At 38.7% G+C, this 13,110-nt stretch overlaps 1 protein-coding gene across 1 annotated transcript in view; it reads right to left on the minus strand.

Moving 5' to 3' along the window:
- LOC131154591 (calmodulin-binding protein 60 B-like) overlaps nucleotides 1–13,110 on the minus strand; it is a 48,191-nt gene that overhangs the window by 16,431 nt on the left and 18,650 nt on the right. Inside the window, exon 4 of the mRNA XM_058107497.1 lies at nucleotides 8,126–8,184. Within this exon, the coding sequence (XP_057963480.1) occupies nucleotides 8,126–8,184 (59 nt within the window). The remainder of the gene's footprint in view (nucleotides 1–8,125; nucleotides 8,185–13,110) is intronic.

Genomic DNA, 13,110 nt, shown 5'->3' on the forward strand with positions numbered 1-13,110 from the left:
AGGGCTACGCTTTTTTTAGATTGGGTTATGTGGTGTTAATTCTGTTGGTATTGTTTGCGGATTAGGGTTTAGAGGACCTAACTAATGCACAGGCTTTGGGAAGAAGATGAATTGGTTTCATATATAACTTTCTCTGCATTCTTAACGAGTGTTGGAGCTCAACTCTACGACCTGCTTCCATTCCTGTTATTGTTGTTGGCCACGTGATTTGATCCAGCTTTTGTCGTGGATTGATGTGCAGGGGCATTTCATACTTGCTCATCATTCCCCTTCTCCCCCTTACTCACTTTCTTAGTATCACTACTACTTATCTTCTCAACCCACATCATTAGACCCATCCACCTCTGGTGGCTTCACATACCAGTAATTCATTCTTTTGCATGAATGGTGATGAATGGATGAAACAAGTTTACGTGCGCAGTTTCATGATGAAAAGCGGCACAAGGATTCGTAGATACCTTATAGTGTTACCCGTAATAAGGTCAATTCAAAACTTGAGTGGGGTGTGAAGTACAGTTAATGTCAGAAAACCATATAAAAAAACAGATCTCCTCTTGTTATCACTATCTTAGATCTACAAGAGAGAGAGAGAAGCCACGAGAGAGCCGAGGTCCTACGAGTCGATCCCCCTGGATCGGAAAACAAGCAGCGGAAAGAGGAAGTAAGGATAGAAGAGAGGAGAGTGAGAGCCTAGGTAGACCTCCGCCCCCCCTCGCCATATAGACGTATTCAGGGGGAGGGGGGCGGAACGAGAGGAGGGATGTGAGAGAGAGAGCGGCGAAAGCAGAGAGAAAGAGACGACGAGAGAGAAGAGAAGGAAAAGGTAGGGAGGAGAGAGAGAGGGAGAGGCGAGAGAGAGAGAGAGCGATGTATTGAGACGGAGAGAGAGAGAGGAAGAGCGCGGAAGAGAGGGAAGGGCGACGAGGGGATGAGAGAGAACGATCTGGCTATTGCATTTGTTCTCTATCTCTATCGGTATCTCTTCTCTATATCATCTCGTCTCGAGCTGGAGGTCTGTGCTCGTTACTCATATCGATTCGATCGGACGTCTCTCTGCTACCTCACCCTTCTGTCTCTCCTACTCTATCTACTTCCGCGTCTCATCTCTCTACTCTCTCTCTGATGACTGAAGATAAGGATCTGACAGAAGTAGATGATGAAAAAAACCATCGCGAGTCAACAACCACATTCGATACAAATAATAAAGGTGTAAGACCTTCAATCGAGAAATTGACAAGAGGGGGACAATCAATGTGTTCATCTCCCTCCACAGTATCTGAGTGATGGCTCTTGTTATCCAGATCCCTCGTGAGAACAAATCAATTATTTCTTTGTAATAGACGGTAAGATTCTCCAAAGAGGGTTGCGGTGCCCCCCAATTTTAGTTTATAGGCTCTATCAATTTTTGTCAGAAGGTTTAGTTCTTCGATATAGAAGCGAAAGCAGTGGTCGAAGGTTCGTCCTTGGAAATCATCCAGTCCTGGCTGTAATTCAATGAACAAAGGTGCGATAGGTTTCGGAGTAGGGGGGGTGGGGGAATGGATGGAAAGGTAAGCAGTATTTGGCGATGCTAAATGTGATGGATGGCGAAGTTTTGTGAATGGTTTTCGCTAGATAGACGGGGAATTTGGTCCTGCACATAGTTACTGGAAAACGCTAACACCCTATCGAACCACATATTGGTACAAACATTCCAAAATGTGGTACATTTACATTCCAATACACTAAATTTAACGATCCAAAGTTTTAATTCAATATTTTTGCATAGCACATTTTTTTCTTACTTGAAGTTGAGGATTATTGCATTATAATTCCATTTGAATCATTAATAATCTATCTAACAAAAGAAAATCTCTTCTAGATTTCGAAACACTATGCATCCTTCCTAGAATATACAAATGTCATAGCATATTTCTTGCGGATATATCTATACAACTATACCACTAGCATTCCACATTTTGGAGCATGTGCCAGACCACGATCCTGTTCCCATTCCACAAACCAGAACTTTCCACGTTCTAGGTCACATTGGTCCTGAATCTGAAGGTAAAGGTGAAGCAAGTCCTTCAGCTCCCAGATCGTGGAGTCAAGTGGTGTCGGAAGGGAAGAGAGGTGAAGGCAAACGTAACAGTGATGGTTGTAGAAGTCATATCCAAACATGGAAGCAAAGTGTGGAGTATGGAAAGGCATGATATGTTTTCAGTGTGGGGGTGAGTTGCAATTGAAAGGCCTTGTGGTTTCGTCGCCTGAAATCACGGCTGATTGATCGGAGAATGTCCACAGAATCAGGGCATCTAGGGCTTTGGAAGGGAGCTGCAAAGATAGCAGAGACAGCTAGGGTTGTGCTTGGAGAATATGAGGCAAAGAACTTTGGGCCAGGATGCTTGGTTTTCATTTTGGATCTGGGCCAGGTAACTGAAAAAGGAAGAGCTTCTTTTTTAACTAAGCTGGTCAATTAATTGAACAGGCCCAGTAATAAGGATTCAGACCATTCTATGGAAACAAAGGAGGTTCCTTATCAGATAGGTGATTCTCAAATGGGCCATTCTTTTAAACAGTCCCATTGTTTGAATTATTTATAGAGCCCAACTGGGCAATACAAATATTCTAGGAGCTGTTCAGTTTTCAAATAAGGCCCAAAAGGACTCTTCCTCTGGTGCTTTTATAGACCAAGACAGTTCGACTGGCAGTGAGGAATAGAAAAGAGAACATTATATAGAAGATGTAATAGAAGGACATCCTCAGCTGAAGCAGCAGCTAACAGAAGTTGGAACCCAGATTGAGGGAGTTCAAGAGAAGCCTGCATTTTTCAAGCCCAGTTTTCTTCCATTAACAGGTGTAGGCAGCCAAGGGACGTAACAGATATGTCTACCAAGCAGAATCCAGGTACAAACCTATCTTGCAATGCTGACTTTCTAAGCAGACTCACGATGATCAAAACAGTTCTCAATCTTCCTTAGAAAGAAGCAAGAGTACCAGAAGGTTTAGAGGGAAAGAGGCAGTAAAGGAAGGTCTTGTTTGAAGCAATTCTGGAATTTTTGTTCAAGATTCTATTCTTTTAGTGGGACAAGAGATTCTAGTAATGGAAATGACCTCCAGTGAGTCTTCTAGTGTGATTAACAAAGGGAGCTATAAAAAATCATGGTTCTCGTGAGGTCGACAGTCAGGGAAAATGTTGGTTTGGCAGGGGAAATCAAATGGTAAAAAAGAAAATTTGAATACGTTCAGGATTTAGACTCGTCAGAATGCTGAGCTAATGGGTGCTGAAATGAGGAGAAAGTTTGATGAAAGGTGAGTTACTTCTGCGGAGATAGCAAGAAAAATTTTGAGGAGAGATGCAGAAGGCAATTTAAGCACACTGGAAGAACCACTTGGCCAGAAGGATGGGACCAATGAGGGGTCGACTAGCTGCAAGGGAAAAAAACAAATGGAGAGATTTTTCAAATAATGACAGTGTGGGCATCAGTGAATCTTATTGTTATGGAGGTTTTCTTTTAGATGAAATTCAGGAACAGCATAGTTGTGTTTCTGATTCAACTGATATATTTGGGGATTTAACGTATGTGCCACCTCCTCCTTTCAAATAATAACAGTGTGGAAATCAGTGATTTTTGCTGTGATGGAGGTCTTCCTTTAGATGAAATTCAGGAACAGCATAGCTGTGTTTCTGATTCAACTGATATGTTTGGGGATTTAACGTATGTGCCACCTCCTCCATTGAAAGGATTGGGGGGAATTAGAATTTTTGAAAATGATGGTACAAAAGAAAATCAATTGGGTAAAGATGGAATTTTTCACTGCCCTGTAGAGGGAGATTTCTGGGGAAAATCTTAAAAAAAATTTGTTGGATGAATTGAGTCTTCACATGTCAGATTACAGAGGAAACAAAATTCGGATGGATGCTGGTAAATCTAAGTTTAGGGTCAGAGGGAATTAGGAAATTTGAAGTGTTCAATGAATTACGATGGAAAGGGTTTAAAGAGGGGTTTTCTGGGGTAATGTCCGCGTAGTTTTATTTTTCTTCTTTTTTTATTTTTTTTATTTTTGCTTTATTGAGGAATTAATGTCCTCGCCTCCGTTGTAATCTCTCTCTCTCTCTCTCTCTCTCTCTCTCTCTCTCACACACACACATATATCTTCTTTTATCAAAAAAAAAAACATAATATGCCCCTGGCTTCGTCGTTGTGGTTAAATTGTGGTATCCTAAAATGATACTTTCCTAGCTCATGCACCCTAACAATATATCGTAGCTTTTCGGTTGTGGCAGATTTGTCAAGCTGTAGAGCAATTTGCTTTCTGCCCGCCATACCTCACAGGATGCCAGTTTGTTTTGTAGCATGCAGCCTGTGCTGATCTGCTTCCAGGTGCAAAGAATCCTCAGCTCTATATTCTATAGCGTTTCTCATGCATCATCTATTTTCAGCTGGATTTCTCAGCTGTGTGGGGGTTCTCTTTGACCCGCCCCTAGTCACAGCAAGTGCACAACTCTCCAACCAAAGTCTCCACCGCTAGTGTGAATATGCAGATTACAGTGGTGGTGATTGTAGAAATTTAACTAACTACCTACAAAGTAGCAATTGGTTTTTTTTTTTAACAAAAAATTTATTGCAATTGAACATTAAGCATAAGAAGATCAATACTTTGATTCACTCCAGCCTCTCTGTAAATGAGTATGAGAAACACCTTTAAAAGCCATCCACAGAACACCTTAGTAAAAGCAAGAATAACCTACCACAAACCATGATTGTAAGAGTCACTGAACCCTTGAAAATTCTGACATTATGCTGAAACTAAATATTCAAAATAAACACAAAAATCACTGCTCCCCAAAAGGTCTACCTCTCCTCCGTCCCAAAACCCCTAAAACAAATAAGACAAACTCCTCAAAGAATACAAGGCAAACACAATGTTCACCAAGAACACCAAACAAAAAATACTCTTTAGGTTACATATGGTTCACAGAATGCCTATTCCTGGAATAGTGGCACAGAAAGTTACAATGCAACTTCCTCCTCTCTCTTTTCTTGTAGTTGTTCCATGGCATCATGGCCGCCATAGGACATGAAAGGACAGGATAGTTTTCACCCTGTTCAGCTCGAAGGGAAAACCTTCAATCTAAGACTGGATAAAGTGGGAAATGGATTTTATTTTATGTTTGGGCTTGAACTTAAAACCTGACTTGTAACCAATTGGTGAGGATTTCTTTGCTGAGGAAAGTTGTCTTGGATGGATTGGCAATTGGCATTGGTTTTTGGCGGAATGGGAAAGTGACTCCAAAGTATTAGTTAAGATACTGATTATCAACTCGACCAACACTTGGGAAGTTTTTGGAGATAGGATTAAAATGGAAATGAAGACATTTTTCAGTTATTGTTCCAACTGGATCAAAAGGCGGTGGATGGTGAAAGTTGGTGGAAAAATTTCCCCTAATGGTAATGGTGGTGAAGCCAGAGAATCACATAGAGGTGTTCGTTCATGGAGCTAGGGATTGTCAGCAGAGAAAAGCAAGATCTGTAAAAGTTGTAATTATGCAATGCAGGCGGTGCAGCAGGCAAAGCAAACAAGGTCACTGAAGCAGATGCTGTCACTGAAGCGAAAGCAGCTGCAGCCACTGAAGCCAAAGCAGCTGCAGCTGCAGCTGGCATAACAACAGCCTGTTCATCCATTGTCGGCAGGACAGCATCTCTGTAAGGAAAGTTAAGCACCAATGGCAAAGGAGGCTAGGGTTTAGTTGGAGGCTGGGAGTGCATTGAGGATGGGTTGGAGTGGGCCAGAGTATATGACAATCATGTTGGAATTGAGCTAAAAGTAAAGCTTTTGAGGACTTGAGCGAGTTGAGTAAACAGGCAATGTCCAAACGTCTTGAACTGTGCCCAAGCTTAGACTTTGGAACACTGGACTTGAATAAAAATACAGGGTCCACTTGAAGAAATGATTTGTGGAGAGCCCTAGAGGCCTCCTGAAGGCCGTGCAGTTGTTAAGAATTGCTCATGTAAGGGCCACTGCTTTCCAGTTAAGGGTGTGCTTGGGGCAAGAATTTTGCAATGAAACTGGAGAATTTGCAGGTGAACAAGCAGCGAAATCTTGTGGAGGGATCAAGTGGATCAACTAGGTTGGCTAAAACTATCTCCAGTGGGTCAAGTGAAGTGGAAAGAGAATTCCCGATGGGTTAGCTAAGGAGTTTCCTTGGAGATGGTTGATTCTCGGTTGGAGCAGATGCATCAACCTGCTGATCCAGATTTGGTTCAAGTTGGTTAAGTCTTGCATAATAGGTGGATCGCAAGTTGGGAACTGTGATGGAAAATCCAACACTGGTCAGGCAGTTATAAAGACCGATCTGGATAAGATGTATTCTCGTCAAACTGTAGGACAGGAGGCACTACAGAAGGGAAGCTCCCTTGTGCATGGGAGTAAGATTTTAGTAAAGGACACAAATGGTAATAGTTATAGTAAAGAATGGCAGAGTTATTCGAAAGCAATTCCAAATAACAAGGTTACAAGAGTAAAGAAACAACTTGTGTTGAGGAGAAAAAGAAATGGGGATATAAATCCAACAAGGGCAAGGAATTTGATGTAATTTTGTTTGTGATTGTGGATTTTTACTTCACAAGGTTCATGAAAAAATTGTGTATATTTCTGACCTGATTCACTTGGAGTCATTTCTTATGTGCCACTATCTCCCCTTGAAGGTTTGGATGGGGTCTGATTAAGTAGGAGGGGTTTGATAAAGAGATGTTGGTGACTAATCAAGGTAGGTGTGGTATTTCGACCATCCTTAGGGAGGAAATTAGTGGGAAGAGAATTGAAACTCAACAAGTGAAGGATAAGTTGGGATTGTGTGTTTGTTCTTTTATTTTTTTAGGAATTCTTGTCGTCCCCTACATTGTAATTGCTCTCTTATTTCTCAATGCATTTTTTTTATTATACAATAACATTACCCAAAAAACCAAACAAACAAACAAACAAAAAAGAAACTATTCCAGACACTTGGAGAAAATGAACTGTGTAAAAAATGAGAACATCCCCAATCAAATAGCAAAGCACAACCTTTATAAGGTTGTCTCCTTCGATGCAAGCCATTATGAAGACTGCAGTTGAAGTAAAATCCTTTATTTTGGAGAGAACCCTAGTTTTCCAAATCAAATACTGACGGAGAAAAGCATTCACATTAAAAACATCACTTAATGAGTGAACAAAGACTAGCAAAAAAATATCACAGAAGCATCCAACTCCCAACTCCTTTTATCCTTACCCAAAGAAGAACAAAAATAACCCCAGGACATCCAACAAATGAATTATATCATCTATCTCTCCCTCATTAAGATTCCTCTGAAAATGTAAATCCCAAGACTCTACACTCCCCCTCCAAGAGCTGGAGAATTATGCAAAATGGATTGGATTTATGAAGAAGATAAGAAAATGCTCAAAACAAAGGAGCATGCCCAACACAATGGTCCTCCCAAAATTGCACCCTCTCCCCATCACCAATTCATTTCATTTCTTGGTCTGTGTACCAAACAAATCTATTGCCATCCCAAGATTTCATTCTAACTCTGGATTTGTTATGTACCAAATGTGGTTATTATCATTTTAACTTCACTCAGATTCCTTGATACCTATTCCAATTTCCACATCCCATTCCACTTAACCAACTCCTGATATCCAAACGAGCCCTAAAAAAACAGCAAAGGCAGACAATAATGAAAAAAAGGACACATGCTCAAAAGGCAAAATGAGTTCGTGAAGGATTTAGGTCCCTAATAAAAACACAAGTGGCAATTTCAAATATTAGCAGTGAAACCAATGGGCCTCAAAATTAAGCTTCTCCCAGCCCTACAGACTAATCCACAGCCAAGCTTAATACTGCTACCTGCAGCAAATAAACATGGGGCAGCAACAACAAAAGACAAAACAAAACAAAACAAAATCAAAGATACACTAAAACAATAGTAATATTTTATGTGCTATTTTATTGCACTTAACAATGAATATATGCCATCAGCTAAAGCCTAAACTTAACAATGCACCTTAGTGAAAAGCACAAGAAAAGCTTTACTCAAAAGAAAGCCAGAGAAAAAATATTTACAAATGTAATTTTTATCGACTCAAGAGGGGAATCTCATACCTCCCACTAAGCTTAGCAGGGCCTAGCTTTGCCAAAGCACGCTCCACTTCTTCACTGACCTATTTTGCAAACATAGGACAAACTATTAGGAATACTCAAAACATCTACTATATATAACAATAAATGAATGAGTGAAAACTTTGGTCTAACACATGTTTAATTAGAAAATTCAGGATAGAGGACCTTTGGCGCTGTTACTGCATTCAGAATAAAAAGGCATCAAATTGTTCAGGCAGTGTTGAATTCTATCATACAATTCTCACAATTTACTTCTCAAAAGAAAGGGGAAAAACTTGCAACTTCCATACCAGAAACTGAAGTGGATGATTATTGCAGAAGAGTACTATTGTAAACTCAATAATTCAACATGCATTTGAAACAGGTCAATACTTCGGCTACAACATATTTTTTTTTTTAAAAGATTTAAATATCAGTTCTGTAACATAACCATAATCATACAATAACAATTTTTAGGAAACAAGAAAGTATCCAAATTTTTTAGATCCTAAAACGGTTACATTTCTTTCTACAGAAAACTGCGTTTCTTCAGGGAAAATATTTGAATATTGCGGTACAACTTCCAACAAAATACACAGGTTAAGCTAATGCTAAATGTAAAAATTTATGCATCCCCCAAGATAATCTTTTTTCTTGACACTTCAACTTGATGAAATGTGTGATAGAAATGTTAAATGGCTCATAAAGATCGCTTCAATCCCAGATAGACTACGACAACAAAGAAGAAGCATTCTCCAACAACTGTTGAAAGACAGTAGTTGTAGAGACCGGAGAATTTTAGCAATTAAATAATAAAGGAAAATAGAGAAAAAATATTTTTTCAAGGGAGCTCAGCAGGGTCTCGTCAACGAACGCAGAATATTCGTCGACCAGTGGCCTTCTTGGGAACCTCGACGAGGACACATGTCTCGTCGACGAAGAGAAAACGAGAGCAGGATTAAGGACATGCGGGCTCGTCAACAAACCCATAGTCTTCATTGACGAACTCCCTCCTTGGACTTGTCAACGAGGTAGCGTGGTTCATCGACAAGGCCACGTGGACAGCACTCTATAAATAAGCTCAAATTAGGATTGTAGTGAGAAATTCACATGCAAACCCCCTTTCTCTCTATAAAATCCATCTCCCTGACTTCTCTCTAGAATTTCAGCTTCAATTCTTTCCAATTTGGCGATCGGAAGCTGCCACATTACTCCTGGGAAGATTCTCTACAATACTGCCGGATCAGAATAGAGATTTGGGGCATTAGGGCACCATCCCAAAATTTGGGTAAGTTGGTTATTTTAAGTTTTATAAGTTTTTGGGTATTTCTGAACTGAGGGGAATGTGTTGGAAGGTATTATACTAGTGTTTGTTGATTTGTTAGGAAAATGTAAATTTCAGGGTATTGAGCTGGGAACACACAAAAGTAGGTTTAGTTAAATTTGTGGGCTTCTCAGTAAGTCAGGTAAGGGGATAAATTAAGTCAACATGTTTATGAAATTATTTATTAATATACAACACTTATTTTCAGAAATTATGCATGATATAGTACAGTGTTTGAGAATACTGTTGTTGAATAAGAAAATAGATTTAATACATTTTATCAAAAAATATGATTTCATATCAGATTTTATGTTTAGAGTATTATTCACATTTGTGTGGCATAAGTATAAATTTCCATGAAAATTATGTTATATCATAATAATATGATTTTTCTAGAATACGCATGTTACGGCAGTTTTCAGAAAAATCATAAAAGCAGTACAGGAACTATGGTTGAAAATATTATGTTAAACAGTACAGAAATTTCATGTTCAGTATGTTATGATATGTTCGGCGCAGATGCTGTGATTTATATGTTATGATATGGCTGGCGTAGATGTCGTGATTTATATGTTATGATATGGCTGGCGCAGATGTCGTGATTATGCATGTTATGTCAGAAATCAGGAAAATATTATTATGTCAAATATTTGAAATATGAAACAACTATGTATCAGTAATATGAAATGTACTATATGTTATCAAAACCCGGATGGTTTAGTTTAGATTTCAAAGCACGATACCGTAGCTATATGATAAGATCAAGTTCAAGTATAAGTTTATGTTAATGTTACCACACATCTCAGATAGAGTGTGGGAGATGGCAGGCAACGTGGCTTCAGTGTAGTGCAGGTGTCCCCCTGGCAGTCCGGACCAGGTGGGGCAAGCCCATCACACTTACAAACATATGTTTGACTTAGCGTGGTCGATTAGCCATTACTAGGTCCCGCCTACGGGCCGCACAACTCAGTCATGTGGGGATAAGACATGACATCAGCTAGCTATCAATCCTGGGTATTATTCAGTATTGTACAGTTATAGAAGATGTCTACATGATCACAGAATTTAGTACGTTATTTATTATAATATGATAAATCATGTTTTACTCAGAAATTATACAGCCAGTTTTATCAGGTATATACATATTACGTACAGTTCATGTTTAAGCACGATAATACTCATGTTGCCACACACTGATATTAGTTTATCTCCCTTACTGAGAGGTGTCTCACCCCAGCATTACAAACATTTCAGGAAATAAAGATAGAAGGGCGCATAAAGCTCCGCAGCAGTAGAGGTTGACTGAGCTACCCTGTCAGAAGGGTAAGTAGTTGAGCTAGGGTCAGATTGGTTTTTGGGTTATGACCCTAGGGTACTTTTTGGGTCCTTTTTTGGATGTTTGTATATATTTGACAGATTCAGTAGAACTCTGGTGTTGTGCCCGTTGTTGTATGGCATGTATGTAATTTATGTTCTTCGCTGCTTAGGTATCAGAGATATATGACAGGTATATTCTCGATACCCATAGATCCGGGCCGATCATGACTATATCAATTTAGCAGGATATCAGAGTTATTATGAATTGTTATGTAGAAAAAAAAAATGAATATGAATATATGTATATAGTAGAAATAGGCAGGTCGTTACAGTAGTCTATTGGAACAACTAAGCCATACTGATTTAAGTATGTTTCACACAAGTAACTATGTTATCTCAAGGGGCAACAACCTATCATCAAATTTAAAGCATGGGCATCCAGCTTTTCTAAATGAATAACAGTCTAGATCTGGAAAACAAAATTGTAAAATCATTTCTCTTTCCATGCAATTTCTTGAGATAAAATAAGAAATTCATTAAATAAAGCAAAGATACAAGAGCTAAAGAACAAGATTTTCAACAAACGAAACTCAATAACAACTAGAAAAGGCAGCCCCCCAATCCCTATGCAAAGAAACCCCTCAAAACATCCAGAAGCTAATGCCCACGGGAAAGCCAGCATGACAACTCTATTCCGTAACAAATAGGAAGATGTGATCTTTGAAAATGACAAGGCATGTTAGTTAAGGAAAACTGTTCTATTTTCCACTTCTAGTTTTTTTCAAGCCGGCTTATTTTCAGTTTCCCAATGTTTGAATTAAAAAGGCAGAAAATAAAGTGTTTGGTCAGTAGTGGAGAACAATTTCCATTTTTCCATTTCTTTATTTCCAAATAATTACAAAAATGACACTATTTTTCAATTTTCCAAAAAATTTTACAAGAAATCAAAAATCTAGAAAACAATAAAAGATATTTCCCAACTTTCCTCTACAAATTCAGAAAATTGGAGAACAAGGTCATTTTTGTAATTATTTGAAAAACTGGAAATGGAAATAAAACTATTTCCACAAGTGAAAAGTGTCATACCTTTTTCCTGTTCTCCAGTTTTTTATACAAATGTTGCAGAACTGAAAAATAAACAGGCATTTTGTAATTCTTTGGAAAATTAAAAATAGAAAATGAAAATTGTTTTCCACAGCTATATAGGCCCTTAATATTCCTCTCCATCCACAACATACAAAAGATGCAACATAGAAGGGGCAATTCCAAAAAATTCTCCTTTCCTTGCTTCTACCAAAACCTCAAATTTTCACCAACATGAATGTCATTAGCTTGAGGAGGCACTCACATGGTCAAACCACACAGAACAAGGACTCCGAAACTGTCCGGCCTCCCAGCAATGAAGGAATTTGAAAGGAAGGCACAATACACACATATATATGGACTAATCAATTTATTAAGTCTCCACCTTCAACGAAGTTATTAGCAGTAATCCTCTTATAGACAAAAATCTAAGTAAATGCCTTAATCTTATAAGGAACCTTAGCCTTTCAAATTACCTTTGGTAAACACAAAGGTGATATTGTAGATGATTTCAATAAATAAATAGAAAGGATTTAGAAGAGAATAACCCAAAGCTATCACCAATACAAATACCAATATCACACTCAAATGGGGAACAAAAGAAATCCAAAACTATCACTAAATTGGCTACTTCATCTAATTTTCTCTCATTAAGTTTCCAAAAAAAATGGAAATACCATGAAAGAGCCACCCTCCAAATAGTAAAAAGAAGCAATTGAAGCATTATACATGGAAGAGAAGTCTAAAAAGAAGGGCCAAGACACACAACAAAGTATCTCAGGGATCCAAGTAGCATTACCATTACCAACTGTTACTGGTTAGTTATTTAATATTACTGATGCATGTTATCCTTGTGTTAGTAAGGATGAATTAGTGTGTGGGTTAGTGCATGAGTTAGTAAGGGCATTATGGTCATGGTAATGAATTTGGCTTATACTATAAATAGAGGAGAGACCTATCATTGTGATTAAGTCTTCCAATTTACTCAAAAAATGGCATTAGAAAAGGTTCTTGAAACCTAAACCCTACGTACAACAGACATCGCCAAACAAGCCCTAAACCCCTTAACCCTATGCATGTGTAGGAGGGTCATTACACCACTGTAGGCCTGAAACAGCTCCAGCAGTTGCCTGAAAACACAGGAATTGCCGAAAATTTCTGGATGACACTGCCAGTTCAGAACCATAGTAATCTCAAACCAGCACCATAGTTGCCACAGATACTGCCAATCTGTAGCCTCGTCAAATCCCATCATAGGGAGCCC

The sequence above is a fragment of the Malania oleifera genome, chromosome 4, assembly GCF_029873635.1.
Source record: "Malania oleifera isolate guangnan ecotype guangnan chromosome 4, ASM2987363v1, whole genome shotgun sequence".
In the NCBI taxonomy this organism is placed as follows: Eukaryota; Viridiplantae; Streptophyta; class Magnoliopsida; order Santalales; family Ximeniaceae; genus Malania; species Malania oleifera.